Source organism: Lepidochelys kempii, chromosome 18 (assembly GCF_965140265.1).
Source record: "Lepidochelys kempii isolate rLepKem1 chromosome 18, rLepKem1.hap2, whole genome shotgun sequence".
NCBI lineage: Eukaryota > Metazoa > Chordata > Testudines > Cheloniidae > Lepidochelys > Lepidochelys kempii.
This window is the reverse complement of record NC_133273.1, coordinates 20,009,073-20,034,485: the sequence shown is the minus strand read 5'-3', so window position 1 is coordinate 20,034,485 and position 25,413 is coordinate 20,009,073. Positions and strand designations below refer to the sequence as shown.

General features: G+C 45.6%; 1 protein-coding gene across 1 annotated transcript in view; it reads right to left on the bottom strand.

Moving 5' to 3' along the window:
* PLCH2 (phospholipase C eta 2) overlaps positions 1-25,413 on the bottom strand; it is a 109,023-nt gene that overhangs the window by 58,562 nt on the left and 25,048 nt on the right. The window contains exons 5-9 of the mRNA XM_073316846.1: positions 21,975-22,145; positions 16,520-16,613; positions 5,729-5,932; positions 3,955-4,075; positions 85-256 (exon numbers count right to left, since the gene is read on the bottom strand). Coding sequence (XP_073172947.1) covers positions 85-256; positions 3,955-4,075; positions 5,729-5,932; positions 16,520-16,613; positions 21,975-22,145 — 762 coding nt within the window. The remainder of the gene's footprint in view (positions 1-84; positions 257-3,954; positions 4,076-5,728; positions 5,933-16,519; positions 16,614-21,974; positions 22,146-25,413) is intronic.

The following is a 25,413-nucleotide window of genomic DNA, read 5'->3' as shown; positions in this document are numbered from 1 at the left end:
AAGCTGCAAGGGGTTCATAACCCAGAATGAGCTTAAAACCACCAAAGAAGAGGGCTAGAGAGCAAACACAAGCAGGTCTTTTACCTTCACTAATATCTTTCCTTTAAGACTTTCCGGGGAAGGGAGTTTGGTGGAATCCTCACTGCGCACTGAAGACAGGTCCAGCTTGTCCCCTAGGATTTCAATAAGATACTGAGCCATCTTCTTCTGCTGGAGAACGCTGCAGTGGTTCTCAATGGATAAAACAACAGGATACCTGGAAAAGAAAAAACCAGGAAAGACCATCTGCAGAGTCAGCTTTTTACAGAGCTGATGGAGAAAGAACCATTTGAATCCAACCAATTCAGCAGCTCAGTCTGACTAGGGACAGTTACTGATACTCTCAAGGGACTGACTCAGCCAATCAGTGTACAGGGTAGTGTCCTGTTACAGACCCAAAATTAATTGCAACCTCTCGGCATATCTTGGTTTTCATGTCTGGGGATAACATTTGCCTACGTGCTTCTCACAAAGCGGTTCTGTGGAGATTGTTCCTGGATTTGAGAGAATAAAAGCACTATATAAAGTGTGACGTTTAATGGTCACTCATCTAGAGATTTTCATCCATAAATCTACAGGTGCTTTTTTACGGAAGGTCAGCATCATTATCCTGTATTGGGAAACTGAGGCAGTGAGCAGTAAAGTGACTTGTCCAAGCTTTTCTAAATGCCAGGCCAGCATCTGATTCACATGACCATGCTGCTAGTCATCGTACACTCTGGTACAAAGTTGTTTTTACTTGTTTTTTTAGGTTTGCAACAAACATCATTTCATGTCATTTTTAAAAAAATCAAAATTATTTTCAGTCAGTATTTTACAAAAAACATATCAAACAAAGTGGGCAGAGCCTCTCATTCCTGCCCCCGCAGGATTGTTCTATTAAAACGCTTACCATCCATCTGGTCTCTAACAGCCTCACCTTACTCACAGCATCTTTCATTGTCTAACAATTGTGTAATAGCTACAGGAGTCATAAGTAGCTTGTTGACAAATACTCAGGCAAATCCTAATGGTGCCTCATTCTATTCATGATCACGGCAGGGCTCCAGGCCATTAAAAAAAAAATATGAATCGCTCTTCCAAAGACAAGACATTCAGAGGTGATAAACAATGAGATGGAAAGCCTCATAAAAATGATGGCAGCTCGATAAATGCAGTATGAAATACCACCCAATTTATCCAGCACAGACATCCACAGGTCTTATAATCAGCCACCTCACTATATAAATGGAAAGTGGGCAAACCAGAGCCCTCAGACACTATTTATAGGACACTATTCATTTGGATGTTCTTGGGGATACATGCAGTGATCTTTGGATCAGTTTAAGTCAGTGAGAGAGTTTCTATTGACTTCAGTGGGCTTTGGACCAGATCTAGAGTTCTCCTATTTTTTTCCATACTGGAAAACATAGCCAGAAGTTTTAGGATTTGGAAAGATTAATTCCAGATTGCTCCCAAGGGTTACACTGCACCCAAAAGGGAACAGCATCAAAGCTATGTGGACCACCTACAACAGCACATGGTTACAGGACTCAGTTTGAAGCTTAGCTCTAGATTATTGATAAGAAAAGACCACCAAAAAGAAACACACACACACACACACGGAACTACTGCCAAAACAAGTTCATTATCAAGGTCTAACAACCCAGACAGCATCGTGTAAAGGGCAATCAATTTCCAGGGTTATTTTTCATTTTCAGCATCTATTTTTGGGTCCTTCTGGCTGAGGCTGGGAAATCACATTGCACTCCTTAGAACTCGTCAAGAAGGATTCATAGAATTTGAAACCAAGGTGATCGGCACTATATATAAACCAAAGCCAGATGGATTTCTGTTTAGCTTACAGGGGACACGATTCTGGGACACGCAAAGACCTATTATTTTTTTTAAAGTGTGATTTCAGAAAGTAACACAGATGGTGGGATACAAGTACCAGCTGTGTCACCTGCCCTGCTGAATAGAAAAGCTTGGGCTTTGATCAGAAAATGGACATCTTGACTCAGTTCTGTTTCGCAGACACGTTAAGAAGGTCTGGCTTCCCTTCCAGTGCGGAATGAAAACAAGTTTTGAAACCTCCAAAAACTGCGGAATCAGCACCCATGGGCCTGCTCTAAAAAGTACCAAGTAAGGGCTAGTGTCAGCAGGAACCTCCTCCCCGAACGCTCTCTCCTCTGAGGCACGCCATGCCCTCCAGTGAAAAGACAAAGATGGTCGGTGGTATGGGACGCAGCTGAAAACATCCACTGCCTAGAAGCTAAACACCATGAAGAACATAATGGGGAGGAAACATGGCCCTGAACACATTGGAGCTTCTGCAGAAGTGTGCTACAGAGTCTAGTGTTTATGCAGGTTGGGGTTTTGGAGCTGCCTGAGGTGCAGGCCTTCCCACCACACACGCATATCCTTCCACGGGAATATTTATACCACTCCACCCCACAGTGCAGCTTTTGTCAATAGCTAGTTGTTGCTGTCCACAGTGGCCATAACTTACCAGGGCTTTTCTGTGTAAGCTACTCTGGAGAAGCACAAGTCTATGTAACGAGTTTGCTCTACCCAAGCAGATGGTTTGGTGAACTGCTTGGGTTCCTGGAAGTCAGTTGTGGAACAAGCTGCTATAACTCTCCCCACACACATACCACTTCCACACTCCCAGAACTATAGATCAGGAGAAAAGGCCAAGCATGGCTGTGTTTGGGGTGCAGCAGACATATACTGTGGGGTACGGGCTCTGGGGTTACAATGGCTCTGCACAGCTTTTTGTCTCTCTGGCAGAGAACAAAGATGGGTGTGATACTGGAAACCCAGATGTTCCCAGTGCGGTGTTATACAGGTCTCCGGAACTGCGTGAAAGCCTTGTGCTCTCACACCTTGCTCACGCGCTCATCAGATTTGCTGCTTTGTAGAAAACGTCAGACCAGGCAAACACAGAGGACCCAGGAACAGATTTTCAGCATCAGGTAACAGTCCCTGCCTACTTAGGGTTACTAAGTACAATAACCACTCTTCATTGCACACAGGCACATGTTGTAGAGGTAATTCAGAAAGCAGCTGTGCAACAGGGGAAGCTTAACTGAAACACCCATCTGTACCCCAACCCCAGCATTCTTCAGCAGGCACGTTGCTTCATCTGACAAAAATTCAAGGAAAGAGAAAACAAAACAAAACAAAACAGATAACTGTCATAGGCACCGGTCCCCTGCCTTTCACAGCATCCTTTACAGGGACACTTGGGTGGCTGCCCTGCCCTTTCATCTCAATATCCAAACAGAGAATCCCAACTCCTCACATCGTAAGTGCAGGTTGTGTGTACGGTCAGCTGTATGAAACATCTTCCCCCCTGGTGATTCTCTGGTCTCCTGCCAGATCCTGGACTCAGACAAATCCCATTTCCCTTGAATGGGTTGAGTAACCCAAGTCCAGGCTACTGCCTCTGTCTAGCCCTTTGCTGCCCAACTTCCCACCCAGTGACGCTGGTATTACTGGCACATGGATAAGCAGGGCACTCATTGTCAAAATGTGTTAGAGTCTCTGGCTTTTAGACACGAGATTATGGAAAGCCCCACGTGGTTTAATTAAATTTTGCCCTTCCACATAAGAGAGGCCTTACTGGGTCAGACCAACGGTCCACCTAGCCCAGTATCCTGTCTTCCAACAGTGGCCAGTGCCCGATGCTTCAGAGTGAATGAATAGAACAGGGCAAGTTATCAGGCCAACAAGCATCTCTGCCTTATTACGCCTTCCACACAGGAGTTATTCACTGCAGGAAGAAGCAAGCACGTGCAGGCTTGTCTGGCTCATACAGTACCGAGTCAGCTTTGCATACTGCCTTTGCACGAAGCAAGGCTGCCTAAACAGGGATCTAGGACCACGGAGCCAGGGGATACCAAGGGAGCTAGCAGCAGGCTGGGTACGTACTCATTCTTGATGAAAGCATATTTGTTGATGGTTTCAATCACATCTTTGAAGAGTATCTTGGAGGTGAGGGTGTATCCATGGTGGACAATTGGCTCGCCGTCTGGCCCATCCCAACAGTCAACTACAGAGGGGAAAAAAGGTCCCATTTATCTTTAGATCTTAGAATCATAGATTATAACCCAGGGTGGCCAAACCATGGCTCGCAAGCTGCATGTGTCTCTTTTACAGTTAAAGTGCAGCCCGTGGAGCCCCCCACGCCATCCCTGCTCTCCACTTACTAGACATGGGCGGGGGGGAGGAAGGGAGGGAGGAGGCCTGGGACCTCTGCCTTGCAGCAGGGTGGTGGGATAGGGCCTTATGCCCAGCGAGGAGGGGGAGCTCAGCAGGAGCAGGGCTGAAACCCCAAGCCCCGGCAGGTGCACCCCACTCTTGAACTTCTGAAGACCATTGTATGCAGCTCAGCAAGTCAGCATGTTTGGCCACCCCTGTTACAACAGACAATTCAGACAGACAGACAGACAGACTCAAGCCCATTAAAAAGAGAGCCAGAGATTTTCCTGGTACTGGGCGCATCATGCTGAACAGCATAACCACCCATTACAGTAGTGTCATCCTGCCAGGAGTGACTTGGGGCCGTGCCACTGTGAAAGGTGCTCAGAACCTGCAACTCCCCATTGTGACCCAGACACAGCATCTGCCCCCCACTGTCCCGCAGCTGAGTGCAGGCTTGCCTCCTCCCCCCACCTCATGTGTGTCTCTCCCTATAGGTCCCTGAGCGGTTTCCTCTGCAGGCACTTGCTTGCCATGAAATTATGTTGTGAACAGTTGACCCAGATCCCTTCAGTTGAGAAAGCCCCAAGCAAAGAAGATGTTCTTTTGTGAGTGCAGAGGAATATCTTCCTGGAGAAAGATATTAAAGCGTAAAAATCCCATTCGGATTCAGCACTAGACTAGAGAGCAGAGTCTCAGCAGAGCTCCTCAGGGTAGCAGTAATGCCAAGATCTAAGCACCTCTGTCCCTCCAGTGAATTTCCCAAGCTTTACACTCACCTATAGGCATATTTCCATGTAATGCTTCATTCCCCTAAGAATGTGTTACCACATTCACAAACCTCAACCTGAGCAGGCTGCCATATTTACCTCCTGGAGACGGTGACCCTCTATATAGTGGTCAAGACCTTGGAGACAGGGACAACATGGGTACTGCTACCGACAGGATACTTTACGCTAACAGACTCCACGATTGATTCCCCAGCAACAAACAACAGACCCATTGTGGAGTGCAAGGGTTGTCACAACAGTTTCATAGCGTGACCCCCTTTTCCATATCGGGGACTCCCTCCCACTTAGCAACATGGCTGCAAATCCCAGGCTAGTGTGTATGTGCACCAATGCCCTGTACTAGATGGAATCGGTATAGCTCAACCATACATCACAAGCCCTGTGCAGCAAATGGAGAACAAGCATAGAATAGCTTTGGGAAAAGAGCCTTCTCCCTTAAAAGATGGATTCAAAATTTTTTATGAGTATAAACAACAACACTGGCCTCAGGCCTCTTCCTATTGCTGTGTCATGGAAAGTGCACCAGCGAGGAGGCCATAAATACTGCTATCATAGAAGCCCTGTTTTGCCATTGCTTATACAGGAAATGCACATTGTGCTAAACCTTTCCCCCAACCCACCTACTTTGCTCTCATGATTCTTTCCCTAAAAGATGAGACACATGAACTATGGAGCCTCCTGATTACCTCACAGTTATTCCCTTCTGTCTTTACCTTCCACGCAGCGGCAGCCAGACTGCAGCACCCAGGCATACATGTCCACCCTAGACTGAGACATCAGCTGATCCCCCATGAGGTAGGTGTTATGGGAAGAGGTGATGAAGTAGTGGCTCAAAGGCTGGGTCATGTCCTGGTTCACCTGGTAGTGTTCTGGATTGAAGATGTCCCCCGACGGGCTCCGTGTGTAATTGGTGAAACCTGTAGGAAAAACCGATAGGCTAGCAACAGCGTTTGTTGTTCTGTTTGAGAGCAGAATGTGAATCAGAGATTGCTCGGTATAAACTCTCCTTTATCTACATTCTTCCTCTTTCCCAACACACACCAGTCTGACACAAACCCCTCTGCACCCCATCTGCCGTGAAACAGTCTGAACACCAAATTCTCATGAGAGCAGTGGTGAGTTTTCCTTTTACAGGATGGAGGGTTTTCATAGAATCATAGAATATCAGGGTTGGAAGGGACCCCTGAAGGTCATCTAGTCCAACCCCCTGCTCGAAGCAGGACCAATTCCCAGTTAAATCATCCCAGCCAGGGCTTTGTCAAGCCTGACCTTAAAAACCTCTAAGGAAGGAGAGTTTTGACTCTTTCCATGTCTAACGGGCTCATTGAGATTCAAGAAAAAGCAAGCAGAGAAACTGGGAGACCAAGATCACCTAATTTCATGGTTTAAAATCAGCAATCAGAGAGAAGACACAGTCATACAGCTGTCAAAATCCTTTCAAATGATGTAGTCTAAACCTTGGCCACTGACCATTTTGGCCGCCTATCAGCTTCAGTTCCATGCAGAGCACATTTCTACATCCACCAGGCCAATAACTCCCAAATGGCAAAACCAAGTGGTTCCAATCCCCTGACCTGCGGAAAAACCAGTCCCAGTTTAAGAGAGCTCCTTGTTATGTTGGTCCCTGAGATGATGGGAACTATAGAAGCAAGACAAGATGCTCAGGTTCTTTTCCAACATGATGTCTTTCAGAAACCCTTACTTTCTTTTGCAAAGTGACAGCTCTCTGATGGGAATTACTGAGCATATGGGTATGTGAAAACAACGAAACAAATGCACCCACATGGAGAGCAATCATATCTGCATTTATAAAGTGTAAATAAAAAGGTTATTCATGCTTTTCTGCTCCCTCTGTGTTTATTCCCAGTGTCCACTGTTATTCCTGGAGGTCACCAGAGACGATGCTGTGAAGCTGCTAACCCCAGAGGAAAGGAACTATGCTGCAGACAGATTGTTAGGCAGAGTTGCTAAACCTTCCCTCTCCTATAACCCTACTGAACACGCTTTTTAAATGCTCCATTTTGAGGCCAAGAGCTTAGCAGGATGCAATAAAGGAATGAACATTTATACTGATAAGAAGAACATTCAGAGTTTCAAGAGCAACAATTTTAAGATACATTTTGGAAGGAATATAAACCTCTCTACCTCAGGGCATGAATCCTATTGGGGATTAATGGGAAACCTTCTTCAGGGGAAGGTGATCCCATAAATATCAATACAGGGTTCTTGCACCTTCTCTGGAGCATGTGGTGTGGGTCACAGTTGGAGCCAGGATACTACACGAGATAGACCCCTGATCCTCGGATCCATTTGATCCATCCTGGCTGTCCCTACGAATGTTGTTTTACTCCCCTCAGTGGGATTTGAACAACAGCTCAGAATGGTCTCGCTCACATATCTCTCTGCGCTTCCAGAAGGGTAACACTTTGTTGCTCTTGCCATCTTTCACATACCTAGAAGTTGCCAAACTAGACCAGACCCAAGGTCCATCTAGTTCAATATCCTGCTCCAGGTGTGGCCAGTAGACGATGTTTCAGAAGAAGGTGCAAAGAACCCCTGCAGTACCATATGTGGGGTAAACTGTCATCCTGGTCTCTAATAATTAGAGACTGGCTTAACCCTGAAGCAGGAGATTAAATATCTCTTCCAAAATTTGTTATGAATTAATTGGGATAACTCTGGCCAAGGGGATCAGGATCAGGATGGAGATCTTTTCTCCAAAAGGTAGCCAGTCCAGGTTAGGTGTTACTAACCTGATTCAGCTCTGGTTAGGTGTTACTATTAGACTTCAAATGTAAATTCTTCTGGGCAAATACAGTCTTTTTGTTACATGTTTGCACAGCACCTAGCAGCACAGGGCCCTAGCATCTCGGTGCTTGAAAAATAGAAGCAATAAATCATAACAGAAGTGATGGGTGGCCTGTGTGACACAAAGTTAGGTGGGCAACAGAACTGGAAGCTATGTGAAAGTAACCTGGTTTTATGTCACAGTATTAATTCAGATCAGGTTCATTTAGGCTTGTGTACTTTGGCCCACAGTTTCTTCTCATCATTCATGACAGAGTGTGTCCAGGTTCCATTTGTGATACTAATCCTAATTCCTATCGAACAACTGGGTTATCTCCACGACTGACTTCCAGCAATTAATGTCCTCTGTGGACAGTATATGCCACAACTGACTCACGATTTCCAATACAGTAGCAAGCCAGCTCTATGGAGATTTAATTAGACTAGAAAAGCTGACCCAAATGTCAGATTTGGAAGTGAAAGGCTGCAAGACAAGTCAGAGTTACAGAACTCCTAAGTATATTACTATATTAAGAATCTGAAATCTATTTGGCACTGTCAAAATTCTAGCATTCCATCCAGGGCAGCGGATGCTTTCTCTTTGGCAAACTCACTATAAAGCTACAAACAGCTGATAATTGGTCTTAAATACCAGTTCAGACACAACATACAAGTCCTTAAACCTTCCATCGGCCTGTCTTAATATTCCTTTTACTTTTCAGTTGTGGCTTCTGTATCTTTTCAGCTCTCTGATGCTGCTTGGTCTAGCTATATCCTAATCTTCCCAACAGTGCTGCTGTTTGACTTTGTGTCTGTACTTGGGCTGTGACAGATTTGTCGCTGTAACCTTCGGAGTAACTAGTCCCTGAACGCATCTTTACATTCACCTTGAAAGTCTGTAGTTAAAAAAAAATAAAAACAAAAAAATCCAGACCCAGAATAGACAGAACTCAAAACTGTCACATGGCTAGAGTCTGATAATTAGTTCTGAGGATGTACTGTTAAAGGGAAAAGGTGTCTGGAATCTCTCCTGGTTGCCTTCTACATTGCCCTGGACTGCCTTCTGCAGCACAGAGGGCTGCAGTGTTTCTTTACTGCCTAGATTTGATGATTCAGGTTAATTTCATTAAACAGATGCTGGCCAAGGGTTGAGCAGATGGAAGCCTCTGGAGACCTTTGCTTATCAGTGAGATGAGTTTGGGGGACGGGAGTCTCGTTCCAGTCCCTTGGGGACATGACAAAGCCACACTTCTACTTGGCTCATTCAGAGGCCCCCCAGTCAGGAATTTGATATTGAGAGAACAGTGTTGCATGTCAGGAGTAAGGGTCATATGAGATTGTCTGGACCAAACCTTGCCCCCTTAACTTGGCAAATCTAGTGTGGGTTCACTCCACAAAGAAAGGCAGGATTTGAGGACCACTCTCTCAGGGGCTGCTGGCATCATGCTGTTCCTCAGGTGTTCCCTGCACCACAGTGTCCGGAGTATGAAGGTTTCTGGCTAGTTGAGCCATGATTACATAGCTGCACCGGCCATTCTCCTACATGCAGAGGGAGAGTAACAGCTGCAGGGGTTACTGTCATCCATGCAGACAGTCTCCGATGCCTGGCCACAGCCAGGGACAACGTGAAAGGATTCCTCTCTTTCCTCCAACTCCCATGAGAGCCTTCCTGAGAAAGCCTCAGCCCCCAACCTGTCTGGCATGGCTGTGCATTGGTTCTTGGTCTGCCCTTCTGCCTGGCTCCTGCAGAAGCCATACTTGAATCCCTGACTTTAACGGGCCACCACATTTCCACATATGTTATTGTCTGTATCTTTATCAAGCTTGCAGGTCGCTGAAATACTGTGGATTTGGCACCAGGCCGCTCATCAGCTGGACTAGGCACAGAGATGCTACCTGAAGAATTAGCTTCCCAAAGCGATGGAATTTTTGTTGATCATGCAGACTCCTTGCCTTGAAGGACACTGCACAATGATCCATCATGCCATCTTTTTGTACGTCCCTTTACAGACTTGGGGGAACACGGGGGGAAGAAGGGACTGGAGAAGTAGCTTTGGGACGCTGATTTTCTCCCATAGTTGAGAAACTGTTGCCTCACATCCCAGTACGTGCAGGACAGAGGATTAGTAAAAACCATAACTTCCATCCTAAGTGTCCCACAAATCCCTTTTGTTCAACTCCACTGAAATGCTGCATGTTCCCCATTTGCAACTGGGTCTTAACAGCTCTCCACAACAATGAAGACTTTATTCCCTGGAATCTCTGCTTTGCCATGAATCATTCCCCTGACATCTCTCTCACTAGTCCATAAGCAAAGTGGGGACTATAAGAAGATGCTGCTACCTCCTAAATGAATTAACACGCTCACTTGTTGGGGTTGGTCCTGCTTTGAGCAGGGGGTTGGACTAGATGACCTCCTGAGGTCTCTTCCAACCCTAATCTTCTATGATTCTAGTGAAACAATACATCAGTCCGTTACAGAGTAGAGGACTACCCAGGAAATGAAAACAGAAACAATCTGAATCAGCCTCCCAATACTGGCCTTCAAGCTGCAGAGAAAATTAACTTGGGGATAAATTGCTGCAAAAACATTTCCTTTATGATGGTTCTTGCTGGCTTCAAATTCTGACTTTGAGTGTTAATTAAACATGCTTATTAAACTGAGCTGTTAAACACAGGCTACAATGAGAACTTTGGTAGTTAAGTGCTGAATAATCCACCCTGAGACAGCTCTCCAAAGCCTCAACCTAGCCCTAGTGCAGTCCCTGCCTGGGTAGGCTCTGAACAAAAGCATGGCTCTTCAACACAGGCTTAACTTTAAGTAGTCAAGTAATCCCATGAGCAAGCACTAAGTGCTGTTAAGTTTTTACAATGGTGTGCAAAGCCAGGCAATCCTCCCTGCCTAGAAACCATGGGGGAAAAAAGAAAAAAGAAAAAAAAAAAACAAGTCAGACCAGACCAGAAGCAAACACTTGTGTAAAATTAAAAAAAGAGTGCAACACAGTCATTTTAGCTCAGACACCTCTTTGCTGGTAAAAACGAAGGCAACAAATGGGAAAAGCTCAATTTTTCAGATGTTTGTCTCCATAGGGATTTTATTTTTTCCTGCAAGGGAAATCCCTGTCTATGCCATCTTAGATGCCAAAAGTTTCACCTTCAGAACAAAAGTCTGCAAGTTCTCACAAAGACTTGCAAAAATGTAATAACACTCCTAGTAGAGACTGTCAGTTGTATTCAGCTGTGTCCTCCCTTTCCATACAATTCTATCGGACGTAGCATGAAGGTTCAAAAACTAAAGTTAGGTCACGCTACTCTTATGGAAGAGTTCTATAGGATGTAATGGAGAACAGTAACCATTTTATAGGCTTTCCAGCCATCCCATAGACCAGTGGTACCCAAACATTTCCTGTCACTCCCCTCCCTTACCAGTAATAGAATCAGTCCATGTCCCCTTCTGTTACTGCACAGTTGGCTCAGAGGAGTTTCAGCTGAAGGCAGAGCTGGGGGCAGAACTGGGGATGGGGGAGGAACTGGACTGGGGGCAGAGAGAAGCTGAGGCTGAGAGAAGAGCTTGGCGGTGCTCCCTCCCTGCCCCCCATGGGGGCTGGCCCGGGGCCCGATGCATCCGCCCAAAACATTCTTCAGTGCTCCCCCCAGGGGACCACTGCTACAGAATGTAACAGAGAATTCTGTTCCTGCAACAGAAAATTCAAATACCACCTACAGAAAAGGTTCTCATTATCTATTAACATTCTATATGTGAAAGTAATTTCTGTGGAACCCAATTGGTTTAATTCCTATTAAACATAACAGGAACTTTTCCATAAGAGTAACTGGTTTAATACATGTTGAAAGAAAAACAATTGTTCACTAATTATTATTGTATTTAATTGCTCAGTTGTGGATCTATGCAGATAAACTGACACCTGATCTTCATTGATTAAATCATTATTTGCTTGATTTGCATTCATACCACTTAGATTTTTCTTTAAAAACAACATCTTTGCAAGAACTGCAAAAATACCAACGAACTACATAGGCAAGTCACACTGCTATCTCAAGACTATCTCAGTAGAGGGGAGCATAATGTTTGCACTGTAGCATTTTCTCTTTCCATCAAACATGTCTCAAACAGAAATAAGCAATCAGGCCCAATAATAGCACTAGCCACCCCACTTCCACCAACTATTGATAACAAGATTTCACCCTATTTGATGGCCTGTGTTGAATGCAATGTAGCAGGGAGTCACTTTCAAATCAGCAGGCTCATAACTCCTGTAGCCAACACTAAGACACGGCAGCTTTAGGCCAGCTTGCAAGGGAATTGAACATATCATGATCAGAACACCTCCTCCAGCAAACCATTACCATAGTTTGCGTAAAAGCAAGAGGCTACCCAAGTAAGATCAGCTAGGATGAAAAATCAATAGGATGTATTGCACACTAGCAAAAATAGTACCAGCTGCTTGCAGCAAATTAATCATTCCCTCATTCTGGATGATAGATTTGACTGCTGAAGGAGCGGTTCTGTGTATCGCTAATTGGGCCCCCTGTGAACTGGCCCTGGTGCTTGTTTCATGCACTTGCTGAAGTTTAATGCTGAAACTGCTGTAATTAGCTAACACTAACTGTGTCCGTCAGCTCTAGAATGAAGAAAAATGAATGCCTCGGGATGCTGTCAGCAGTGTGAAACGAAGACCTCGAGAGCTTGACTCCATTCTCAGGAAAGCCTCCTGTCACACAAGGTGCTTTATTTTGCTCAGCAGCAAACCATGATCCTATTAAAATTATCCAGTTCCTACTAGTCAGGTGCCACATGACAAGAAGCCACCAACTACAGAGGACATAAATTAGATCCCTACTTGGCAATCTCAACAGATCACCAGGAGAGAATGGGCCCTCCAAGTCATTGGCAGGGAACTTGCACTGCATTGCGTGTGTCCATACTGGTTCCGAGGAAAAACAGAGGACTTCTGTCTTCAGCACTATTACAGTCCAGCCTCTCTAGCTAGCCCTCTTCCAGCTAGCCTTTATAGAGGGCAAGAGAGACCTAAAGTCTAGAGAACACAAAGCCATGAAAAGAACAACTCTATACTAGATTACATAAATGAAGCAGCAGCATTCTGAAGTCTAAGGAGGTTATAAGATTACACAACCCCCTGTGTGAATTAAAAAAAAAACATTTAGAGGACATGGGGCTAGCTAGACGTGCCAGAGTGGACAGCCCTGAAGAATGAACTCCCTGAAAGAATGAAGAATCCCTGAGAAGATGCCAATTTAAAAAAGGTAATGGAGTAAGAGGGAGAATGCTTGGGAAACAGCCCTACACAGCCCCCCTCAGACACTATCTGAGCAAAACAGAGGGGCTTTGTCCCTCTCCATCCTGTCTTCATCCTAATGAAAAATAACTCCTGGAGCTCACTCATTAGTCTCAGGCCTGGCTATTGTCCATCCTCAGCAAAATCTAGTAATCTATAAAGTGTGTTCTCAATCCCTCCTCCCCAAATATATTAGCTATTTGATTAGGCATTCAGGCTCTCAAAATCAAGTCCTGGGATAAGATATGGGTAAATGAGATGTGTAGACCAGCAGAAAGAATTGCAATAATTGCAATGCCTGCAAACAAAAGTCCTGGATATACATAACTTGTCAGTCTTCTGCACATTTCAAAACAGGGACAGGTGTATTTCCTAGATAGGCAGCCCAGACAAGACATTTACCAGACTTTCTCTCTCTCTCTCTCAGCAGTTTTTGGCAGACCAAAAGCTTGGACAATACCAGGTAGGATCTTAGAACTGCAACCAATTATCAATAAAAAGTTGCGGAGAAATAGAGCATGTTTCATCATAAACTCCGTCAACTACCCCAAGCACTTGTTTTATATTTTCAAACCACAATAATAAAGAGCAATGCTCTGTGCTTCTGTAGCGCCAGGATCTCAAAGTGCTTCATAAAAGATTAGCGAAGTGAAGCTTTACAGCCTCCTGGGAAGAATGGAGGTCAGAGTTATTATTACTCCCATTTGCAGGTGGGAAAACTGACAGAGACTAATCTAAACCCAAGGGTATATAGGGCATCTGGCACAGAGCTAAGAGCAGTGACGAGCTGCCAAAATCTTAACAACCAGTTCCCTCCTCACCCCACGAGGGGGTCGTTGCCCACCCCCACTCCCCTGGGACTCCTGCCCCATCCAACCCCCCACGTTCCTTGATGCCCCCTCCATGACCCCTGCCCCATCCACCCCCTCCCCTGTCCCCTGACTTCCCCCAGAACTGGACAGGAGGGTCTCGTGGGCCACTGTAGTGGGTGCCCACCCCACCCCTAAGAGCCAGATGGACCTACTGGAGGGCGAGGTGGGGAGTCCCGGCAGTGCTTACCTGGGGCAGCTCACAGGAAGCATCCGGCAGGTCCCTCTGGCTTCTAGGGGTGGGAGAGCGTAGCTAGGCGGGGAGCAGGGGGAGCGACCGCTCCCCCCACTGATCCCATCAAAAGTGGCGCCTTAGGCACCGGCTCCCTGGGTGCTCCGGGGCTGGAACACCCAGGGGGAAATTTGGTGGGTGCAGAGCAAATAAGCTGTTCAGCGGGAAGCCTGGGAGGGCTGAGAAGCAGGCAGCGGCTTCCCGCTCGGGCCGAGGGTGGCAGAGGTGAGCTGGGGCGGGGAGTGGTTCCCCTGAGCCCCCCCGGTTACATGCTGCGGCGTGGGCAGCCTTCCTCGCGTCCCCCCGCCCCAGCTCACCTCCACCTCCCTGGGCCTGAGTGCGAAGCCGCCGCCGGCTTCTCAGCCCACCCCGGCTTCCCGTGCCAACAGCTGATTTGCGGGAAGCCGGGTGGGGGGTCGGAGAAGCAGAGTGGGGCAGCGCATTCAGGGGAGGAGGCAGAGCAAAGGTGAGCTGGGGCTGGGGGTAGGGCGGGGAGCTGCCGGTGGGTGCTCTGCACCCACCAAATTTTCCCCTTGGAAAATGGAGTCGGTACCTAAGGCGCCACTTTTGGCCGGTTAAATTTAGAAGCCTTTTTAGGCCCGGTTGTCCCTCGTGGAATTTAACAGCCGGTTCTAGCGAACCAGCTCCAGCTCACCACTGGCTAAGAGTAGACACCAAGTCTGCCTCCCTATTTTGTGCCTTAAGCACAAGAGCATCTTTTCCATCCATAAGAAACTGTATATATAAAAAGTAAGAAAGAAATCATATGGAGTCCCTCTGCAATAACTTCTCAAATGAGGACCAAGCTACTGGCTCCTGTGCTAGACTTCCATTTCATGGTAGAGTAACACCTGTGCTCCAGAATCTCTCACAGCAGCACAACCAGCCGTGAGTAACGTAGTTCTGTGCCTCTTGTCAAGGTGACCCCACAGTCTATGCTTTGCCTGTTAGGGGTAAGTACTGTTGCTCATAGGCTTGACTTCTTCATAAGCAATGCTTATAGACCCTAACAGGCAATCCAATGTCGCTAATATCTGTGCAATCTGTCTTCAGAGCCCAGGAGTGAGCAGTAACTCCCATGCACTTTGAATTTAAGGGTAAGAAGGAAGAGAAGTTGTGTTAAAACATAATGAGAGTAAAGTCAGATGTTCTCTCTCACTCAGACAACCTGGGTTCATTGCAGGAATTACTCTGTTATGCAGGAGGTCAGATGAGATGATCACAATAATCCCTTCTTGTCTAACATGTCTAAGTCTCAGGTAAGATCAGGCTAATGTCCAATCACAAGGCAGCCAAGCTGATGGACCCAATTCTCTGTTCTCACACTCAGGTGAAGTGGGCGTAAAGCACAACACATCCCGAATGGAGTGTTTTACCTGCCGTAAAGGGAAAGGGCAACAGCGATTTCAGTCCCCAGAGCAGGAGAGACCTGAATCCATTATATAGGAACCATCCTTCACCAACGACAAAGAGGCGACTCCAGGTATTGGAAACTACCCCATTCATCTGGGTTGAAGAACAGACTGTACCAATTTATACTTGGCCATTCTGCATTAGTTCAACACAGCCACAGATGTGCATATTACGGCTTTTTTTTTTTAAACATAGCTCAAGACACTTCCCACCCAATCTATTGCCAAACAATATTTCCAGGGCCTGACTAGCACTCCTTGTTTGCTTTTGAAGTTGATGGGACCACCAAGGATAAAGGGGCCACTGTACTGAGTAAGGGATTCAGAATCAGCCCTAAAGCAACCTGTACCACCTGGCCACCATTGAAGTCTTGTTCAGTGCAGCACCTGGTGTTCAGTGAGAGCCCATCAGCACCGGGCCTGCTGAGAGTGTGCTTCTTGGGGCAACATTATTTACCACCCCCATTGTAAATTTCGACACATGCTCAGAACACTGGTTTTATTAACACTCTAACATTTGTTGTTCTTTGGGGGGTGAGGGGGATTAACACTTTGTCTGGGATTGTCACAGATGCCTAGGGGAGTTAAGTGCCAAATTCCATTGCATTTCAGTAGGACCTGGGGAGAGACTTTCAAAGGCATAAATGACAGACAGGCATCCAACCTCCATTGACTTGCAATGACAGGAGCCTCATCCCTCCGGGTGTCTAACTCCCTTAGGCTCCTTTGAAAATCCCAGCCCACATCAACAACATTAACGGAAAAGCACAGACAAAGCATCCCCTATGCAAGGTGACACCATACAGTACTCAAACAAGTGTCAAATTCGAACTAGCATTTACCGTCCATTGGGCATTTTCCAGAACAGCAGCAAAAACCAACTTACCGTCTATTCCCAGAGCCCGCTGCTTCTTGTTCTCCAGACACGGTTCAAACTGATTGATAATTTGCAGGCAGTACTCCTTGGTCACATTAGTCATCTAGAAAGGAAACAAAACATGAAGTGGAGAACATCTCGTTAACTAAATAATCATCCACTGCTCCCCTAGTTCTCTTCTCTCTGTGTAGTATGAGAACTGGCTGTATTTTCTGCACTAGTACTAGGATTTTTACACTGTTCACTAAAATTCCCACTCCTGCCACTCAGTGTCAGGTCAGATAAGAATCAGGCTGCTTAGTGAAAAGTTAGTCCCATTGGCAGCTGCCTGATAGCACACAATAAAACACAGAGCCCGATTTCTGCTTTGTAGGTCAATTTTGTTTAGTGTTTTTAAGCCCACAGGGCAACTAAACAGCACGTGTTTTGCTATGGCCCAATAGGGTCTTTTGGCTGCAGGATTAATTTGTGTTGTCAAAAGGTTTTTACTTTAGAGGCATGCAACAAAACAGAACTCCAGGAGCCAGTGGAGAGAAGAATGAATTATAATAAATTGGCCAGGTATCAGAAGGTCAGGAGATTATTGGAAGCATTTCTAGTGCATCCGTTACTTTGATCTATGGTAGGATTTCATTCTGGTCCTCAAGATGTGTGCACAGAGAAAATTCTGCATGTTCTGAGACATTGACAATTGAAAGTTAGGCCATTTATGGTTAGCTCCATTTATGTTTAAAAAGGAACCATATAGCCCTGCATTATGTAAACAGAACTGGATGACCAATTATTTACTACATCTGTCATCAGCAGTGCTACAAATCAGGATCAAGGCTTCACTGTGTGAGGTGCTGTGCACACACACGACCATATGGTGCCTGTCCCAAAGAGTGGCGCAGATTAAAAAGCCAAGCAGAATCTTTCAAAAATACACACGTAAAACCAAAGTAAAGCATAAAGCGGGACGAGGAGTTAACATCTCATGACAGATGCCTGGAGCAGGGCGTTCTCCATCTAGCCACAGAAGACCTACAGCATGGCAGTGGCCATGCAAGCTTCTCTGGAAGTGCACAAACAGAACTGTATCCTGCCCAGGAGGAACCACTTGCAAGGGGACTTCAGAGTGCATGGACCGTTCCGTCCTTGCCCTCTCTGCTGAGTCTGCCAACAAAGGGACTAATTATGGTGGTGGGTTGGGCAAGGTGGACCCATGCCCAAAGGGTCAGCAGTTTTGACACTGGACTGGAGCCTTCTTGTGGGGAGGTTCAAAACACAACAGATTAAGGAGCATGAAAAAAGCATTCTCCTTCCACTGAATGTCCTGGCTTGGCTGGGCTGGGCTGAGACACAAAAGCCCAGAAGTCTCCCTACCAAAACACCTTTCTTGCAGCATTTACATTTTGGCCATGACCAGCAAAGGCAGGATCTCATAAGAAAATTGGTTTTCATGAGATTTCTCGTCCCAATCCCACAACAAGGCCTTTCCCTGCTGCTAGCTCAGCACTGCTGTTGCATGCTTTTGTTCTGTTTTTGACAAGGCTCAAACCTACAGCAGCAACACCTGCTCGTTCTAGACATATTGCATTAGAGAGGGCAGCACTATCTGTGGGAGGAAAGCTGGAGAGCTTTTAGTGCTCAGTGCCAGCGATTAGCTGAACTGATTGAGTCCTATGGCTGAAGTTAATTTTTTTCTCTCAGCATGAAGAGGATCAATAGGCCCAGGGAAACAGACACACTGCATAACTCGTTTAAAGAGACAATAGGCACAAAGGGATGGGTGTTCATTTATTTAATTAGCGGATGACTCATGAGACTCTATCAGAGCATGAAAAGCAGAAGCACATGGACAGAGATAGCCCAGCCTAGGAGTTTTCGTGCTGACTTCGCCATTGCTGTCCATGGTAGTTTTTCTTTCCCACCCCATCTACTTCTACAATTCTGGTGAGAAAAAAAAAGTCCTGGCTGAGCTATTATTTTGCTGCCTCCCTAAAACCAGGAATGCCCTGCCTCATCCTGACAGAGGAGCCTCGAGGGCAGAAGTAGAGGAGAGAAGGGGTTTTATATCGGGTGGGGTGGGGTGGGGCCAATGGGCAGTTGAAATGCTCCCTTTCTCCTGAGGATGTTAAAGTGGAGCGAGAGAAACAAAACAATTTCACTAAATTCTCAGACTTAATGAAATCTTGAAAAAAAAATTCCACTGGAATCCCTCTCTCCTCTATGAAAACAAATACTCTAAACTGCAGGGCTCTCTGGTTGGATTTTACCTTAACTTCATAGCTCCTGTCTTCCTCTGGGGCCATACTGACCCTTCAGCTTCTGGCATCCGCCTTCCCTCTCCCCTTTTATTTAAGCATTGCAATGTGGTCTTTTATTACATGTTCCTTCGGTCACATTTATAGTGGGCTGGTTTCCCTGTCCCCATTGCTAGTGGCACTCTAGCTTACTAAATCGCTCCTCCATTACCAGCCAACTTAAAATAACCACCAGCCTCTTCACTGCAATGGGCTTTAACTTTCCCAGAACAGACCAGCCAACAACCTTGCAGTCCAAAAGGTTTAGACAGCTATGCATCAGAAGCCACTCAAAACCTGATAAGAGGAACAACTGGTAAGGTATAGGTACAGTATAGTACAGGTACAGTAAAGCACATTCACACTAAGCAACAGATGAATGGGTCACAAAATCTGGTTAACTGGCACTTCTGGCAAGGTCTACCAGCTATTTGCAGCCGTCCTCGGTACATACCAGTGTTTGCTGGCATAGAAGCCCTAATATGTGGCAGCCTTTGTTCCATTCCTATGGCTGCCGAGAGGGGTGATATTAACATTTGTATTTTTCATCATTCATGGCTTATTTTAAAACGATCAGCCCACTGAAGCCACCAATAACCAAGATGATCACGTAGCTGGCAGTTGGCTGTTCCCACCAAGGTGGGTATAGTTGAGATTTGATGCAGAAGATGGAATAGATCAATGCATTTGTATAAGCATGTGTACGTACGTGTGCAGAGAGGAAGCTACTTAGCTTTAGCCATGAGAAAATAAAAGCACGGTACACCTCTATTTATTTCCTTTTCACAAAAGCCTACAGGAGCTGTCAGGAAAGGGAGCCAACATCTTTAATCTGCAGCACTGGTTGATGGATAAAAGTGACTAGAATGCATAAAGAATGCAAACCTTCCTGTTTAGCCCTCGCCTACAAGGAGCAAATCATTAATTCCACTGTACATAGCAGCTATTGCAACAGGGTGCACGGAGATTAGTTTGCTGCTATTTAACTGATAGCCCATTGATAACTATGGCAAGGGCATCGAGGTAAAATTCAATATTTGACTAGTAAAGCTTATAAACCCAGGAGTTAAAGTCTCTGAAGACATATGAAAGGTCTGATTTTATGAACAGCGTTAGGTGTAACGCTTGCCATTAGGTATTGGCTTCTACTAGAGAATCACCTGTTCTGTTGGATCATAAACTCTTCATCTCTTTCAAATCAGATGAACTGACAGAACATTGTGTGGCTTGTAAAACCCACTAGAGTGGCAAGAGAAGGACCAAACAGTTAGTCCTTTCTATCTCCAAAGGGCTATCCAAGCCAGCAGTGAATCCTCTCAATAAGCCTGGGAAAGATGGCCACCCTCCAGTAAGCAAATCACTTCATTACTCTACCCACAAGGCCATGCAGCAAGACAGAGACAGAGGCAAAAACATCACCACTGGATCAGGTTGCCTCATACTGGGAAGGTGATAACTGGAGAGGTGTTAACAATTGAATGGTCCCTTGAAATGTGTATTAACTACTTATGCTAAACAATCTGTTCCATCTTTTATTTAGCTGTGACACTCAGGGTATCTTTTCCAGACCTGAAGAAGAGCTCTGTGAAAGCCTGTCTCTCTCACCAACAGATGTTGGCCCAGTAAAAGATATTACCTCCCACTCCCATCTCTCATACTGGAAAGAGTCAAATGTCTCCATCTAGCCACATGTCTGCAGGATTTTTCTAAAGGAAAAGTAAGGGGAAGGAGGGAAGCTACAGCAGAATGATCTGCATTAGGGAGATAGGGAGGGAATAAGGAGATTCCAGGAAACATCCACACCAGGCCTGAAGTGGTATCAGTGGCTTTTGTCTAAGTCACCCAATTGTCTGAGTGCCCCACATGCCCCGTGATTGGAGTGGCCAGACGTAGGTAGCTACTAAACTTTTCAATTGCACCTCGGAAATGCTCTCTACTTGAAACAAATGTAAAAATTCATCCCACCCACAGAATTAAAACATGGCCGATTTAGAACCCAGGGGGCTGGTCAGAAACCTTACAGTCATGCTTAGTTATAAAGCTAGCCATGTATCTTTCCAGTAATAAGTGTCTAGTAGAGTAAAAACCATTGTGAACCAAGCTCGTGAGGCAGGGCCCATCAAAGCAGCTGGTAGGTGTGATACTGCAAAACATGTTCCTACAGTGACAATTGTTTGTTCAACCATATTACAGTCTGTAGCGTGAAACTAAATCTTTATTCAAAAAGTCACTGAAAATGGGAAAGGTGAATTCAGTGGTCTGAGGTGGACACGGATGCATTTTTCTAGGCCATATGGAGTTTGGCCTGATCAGAAGGCTCGGGCTTTGGGAGACTAATAACTGCAACAGAAGGGGTACCTTGGGATGTTTGTATAGTACCTGCCCATCTCCTGCCTGCTTCTGGCCAGTTCTGTTTGTCCTTCTCTTTTACAAGCATGAAATTAACATAAACCAGTATTAGGAAGAGGCCTTGAATCAAACATATGGCAAACATTAACTCTTTCTTGGATTATTCCCTCTGTCACCAAGAGTCATGCCCACGCTCTGCTGTGCGCAATTAAAGCACTCAGTTATTACTGCTTTAAAAAATTAAATTAAAAAAGCTGTGCAGTGCATACAGAGTACGCTATGTACAATGACATCCAATTTTGATATTAGGTGGGGCGTGCAAATTATGATCATTAAGAAATCAACATACCAGGTGAGATCCACAGGAGTAAAACACAATCCATCTTCCATGCTAAATTAGATGGTTAGCCCATCTTTGCTCTCCCAGTTTATGGAGAGTATTAATTTCTCCAATGTTCCCTAAATGAGCAGGCCGATTATTCAAACCTGCCAAGGGTGCTGCATATAAAGAGAAAAAGAGGTAGCACTAGCTTATCAGAATCTCTTTCCATTTTAAGACATCAAAACCAAGAACTCAGCTGGGATAAATAACATCGAGTGGCAATAGGCTTGAAGTTTCTGTGCACAGGTTTGGACATGCTCTGCAGGTGACCTTGTTATCACATAAAATGTCAAGGTTTGATAGGGTTTCTGTCCACTTTGGGAAGAAGCCACGAGCGAACCATTAAAAGGTCACCTTTAAGTGGAAGGTTGGAACATTGTAGCTTTCTAAGGGAGAGATACCAGGGTTCTGCACCCAAGCTACACTTCTCTCCCCAGTGCCCACCTACCTTTTGCTCAATCTCAAGGAAGCGCTTCAGGTCATCTGCATCTAGATAGTCCTTGTGGTTGCTGTAGGTGAGCATAAGCAGGTACAGATCACGCCGCGTCGACATCATCTTGTAGAAGGCGCAGAACTCGTCGAAGCCCAGCGTGCCCTGGTTATCGTCCGTATCAGCCTCCTGCGATACGCAACAGCAAGGTGCCGTTAAAGGTGCCCCGGTTCCCAGCAAGATCATTACAATGGAGGGAATTGAAAAAGAAACCAAAACTAAAACCAAAATACACAAACCCTTGTGTTTCACAAGAAAGTCATTTTTAACCTGAATGCAGTCTCGCCTAGCAACACACTGCTCAGGAAGATTTGGCTCACCAGGCTGAAACTGGTATCATGAATGGCTTGCAACCCCCCCACCCCCACCCCTTTTAACCTTCCCAAACATCTGCATTTTAATGCAGGCTTCCAGAGCTCACTTTCCCAGAGGCAGCAGTCTTCACTAGGTCCCCCACATTGGGAGGGTTCTCCCATCTATGGCAATGAGGCAGGGCACTATGCAATTGAGTACTGGGGAGAGGACATGCAGGTGTCCAGGAAAAAGGGGACACTTGTGGTGTCTTGGGAAGGTCACTAGAAACAACACCATCCTGCCAAGAAGCCCATGGCTCAGGAGCACGCCTGTGAATTCCTAGGGCAGAGACACATACACACGTTAATTTAATAGGGTCCTACGGAGGAAATAAAGCAGCAGCAAAATACACTGCCCTCGGGCACCCAGCCTAATAAGTTTACACATCTCAGCAGTTCTCCACTCTTTGACCAATTGCACCAGCCTACCCGGCACAAAACCTTCCATTTGATCACTGCTGAAATGGGGCTGCTCCAGACCAGTCTCGTGAGTGTCAGGGCACCAGTGGGGCCCAACACAGAAGCTTATCGTTGATCCTTAGAGCACCGCCAATTGCGTGCATGTCCGTGACTGGAGGCCACTGAGATACATACCATATAAAGGTCCCAGCAGAGTTCCTGCACCCATCGTGCTAGGTGTCGTACAAACACATGATACTAGAGACCTTCCCTGCCCAGGCAGCTTACAATCTAAACAGGACAGACAAATGATGGAACAGCAAATATTTCCCCCATTTTACTGAAGGAAAATAAGGCACCATAAAGTATACCGTAGAGCTGAGGATAGACCCCAGATCCTCAGCCTCTCAGGCCAGTGCCTTAACCACAAGGCCATACTTCTTCTGTATAGCTATAGGATTCAGTGAGCCACACACCCCATCTCCAGAGATGTTGTACATTCATTCAGCATGTTTCTCCCTTGGCACACTTTGTGAAAACGCTAATTAAAAAAAACATTATTCATCAATTAGAAATACATGGAGATACAGGAGTGTGAAAATATCCCTTGAAGCAAAGTAGCCATAAAAAAAAAAAATCCCAAACAAACCACACCACAGAAAATGAGCCAATTCTCCCCATTACATTGTCCCTAATTATCCTCTGATGAAATAATTCTCAACCTATTTACCGCATCCAATACTACCTGTATAGCCCTGAGGATGTCACATGGGCAGCAGCTGCGTGCTGATTGGCCCTCAAGCGGCCCACGGGCCACATGTTGAGAATCATTGCTCTGATGTTTCAAATGGGAGAAGCACTTTTTCCCCTTTGCAACCCATCAACAACAGGATTCTTCACAGGATTTTAAAGCTGGATGAAGTGCAAATATAGTCCCATGTCAGCAAATGCCAAGATATCAGAGCCTGTTGGAATTCAGCTTTGACAATACCAAAATAACCACACATCAGTTTGGATTAGCAATTTCACATTGTATCTTAACTGCATTGCCAGTTTATCAAGAGTTGGTTTACACCTATAACTGCTTTGAGTACAAAAATCTGATTCCATTTTCACTCTGCCACCACGCAGGCCTCACGCTCCATTAGTGCTAATGACACAGAACTCCTGTGCAATAATGCTTTCTGATGTCCTCTGGAATATAGATCAGCTCCTATTTCCGTTACCCATAAGTCTCAAGGAGTACTGTGACTCTTGGTCCTCTCCTTCACTTCAGTCCTCTTGCTCTCTATTAAAGGGAGCCCCTGCTTTTTGGACTAACATATCCTAAAATTAGAGGGGAGCATGACAGGAGAAGTGTGGAGAATTACAGACGGACAAGAGGTTTGGCATTTGGATTGCCATTCACGATGCACCTCTAGCGTGCCTTTCATCCAGCAGTCTCAAAAGCCCGTTACAGGCATTGAGCCTCACAAGAACATGTGAAGTAAATACATTACAGCCAGTGATTCTACAGACGGGTGAAGTGAGCCCCAGGGATGCCTATGCAGTCAGTGGAACCGCCATGATCAGAACCAAACAAAACCCAGCTCCGTGCCCTAGGCAAGAGTCTCAATGATTTTTCTATTGATTGGGGGTGTGTGTGGTGGGGGAGCAATTTGTATGAGATCTGATTTTTAAAGGGTAACTTTTTTTTGGTAGACAAAACATGCAATGGCAAAAATTGCACCTGTATTTTTGAAATGCACAACGTACAAAGTCCAACCATGCAGGGGCTATGCACCTGATTTGTGACTGCAGCTAGGTATCTGTCAATTAAAGAACTCAGATTTCTACCCACAACAAGCTGCAAGCCTAAAGAAAGCACAGGCAGAAATTCTACAGATGTGTATTGTACCACTATTCCCCTTGACCCCACCGACCCACCCACAAAAGTGGCCGGCGTAAATATGGCTGTTCATTTGCATGTCAGCTTATGGAAGCTAGCTGTGAAAAGACCCCTCACACCCACAAACTGAATAGAGGGGAGCTCCACTGCCATAAAGTGTCTCATAAAAAAAGAACCGCTGATGTGAGGCATAAGGTTTTGTGCCTAATGAAAAGGACTAATCAAATCTCCCAGAGCTGCTGGGCTGAGCAATACCAATGGCAGAGTTTTAAAAAGATTATTGAGAACGAATGGTCCACCCTTCCCATGGCTAATCCCTCCCTAAAAATTAAATTAGGAACAGTCTATGATGGGCAGATAGAGGGAAAAATACTTCGTACAATGCAGGCATATGAAATATGCAAAACGAGCTCTGTTTAATGAGCAGGGCAGATAAGGCAGAGTAAAGTCAATACAATGGCATAAGACGACTGGAGTATAATGAAAAAAAGCCAGCCATCCAGAACAGCCAGCAGATCTCCTAAACAGCGAGAGGAATCTGAATGCAGCTCAGTGCTTCAGTGTAGAGTCCACCACATCAACACTGAAGTTTCAATTAAAGTTGAGCAGCTGTTATGAAGAGGAGAGGAGGAAGAAGAAAAAAATCAACGAGTAAATCATAAGAATTAAAAAGAGCCCCTTGAAGGCCGCAGGGCTCAGTCGCTTTGTCTGATGACACATTATCTGATTGTATCTGGGTGATGCTTAGGAATAGGCT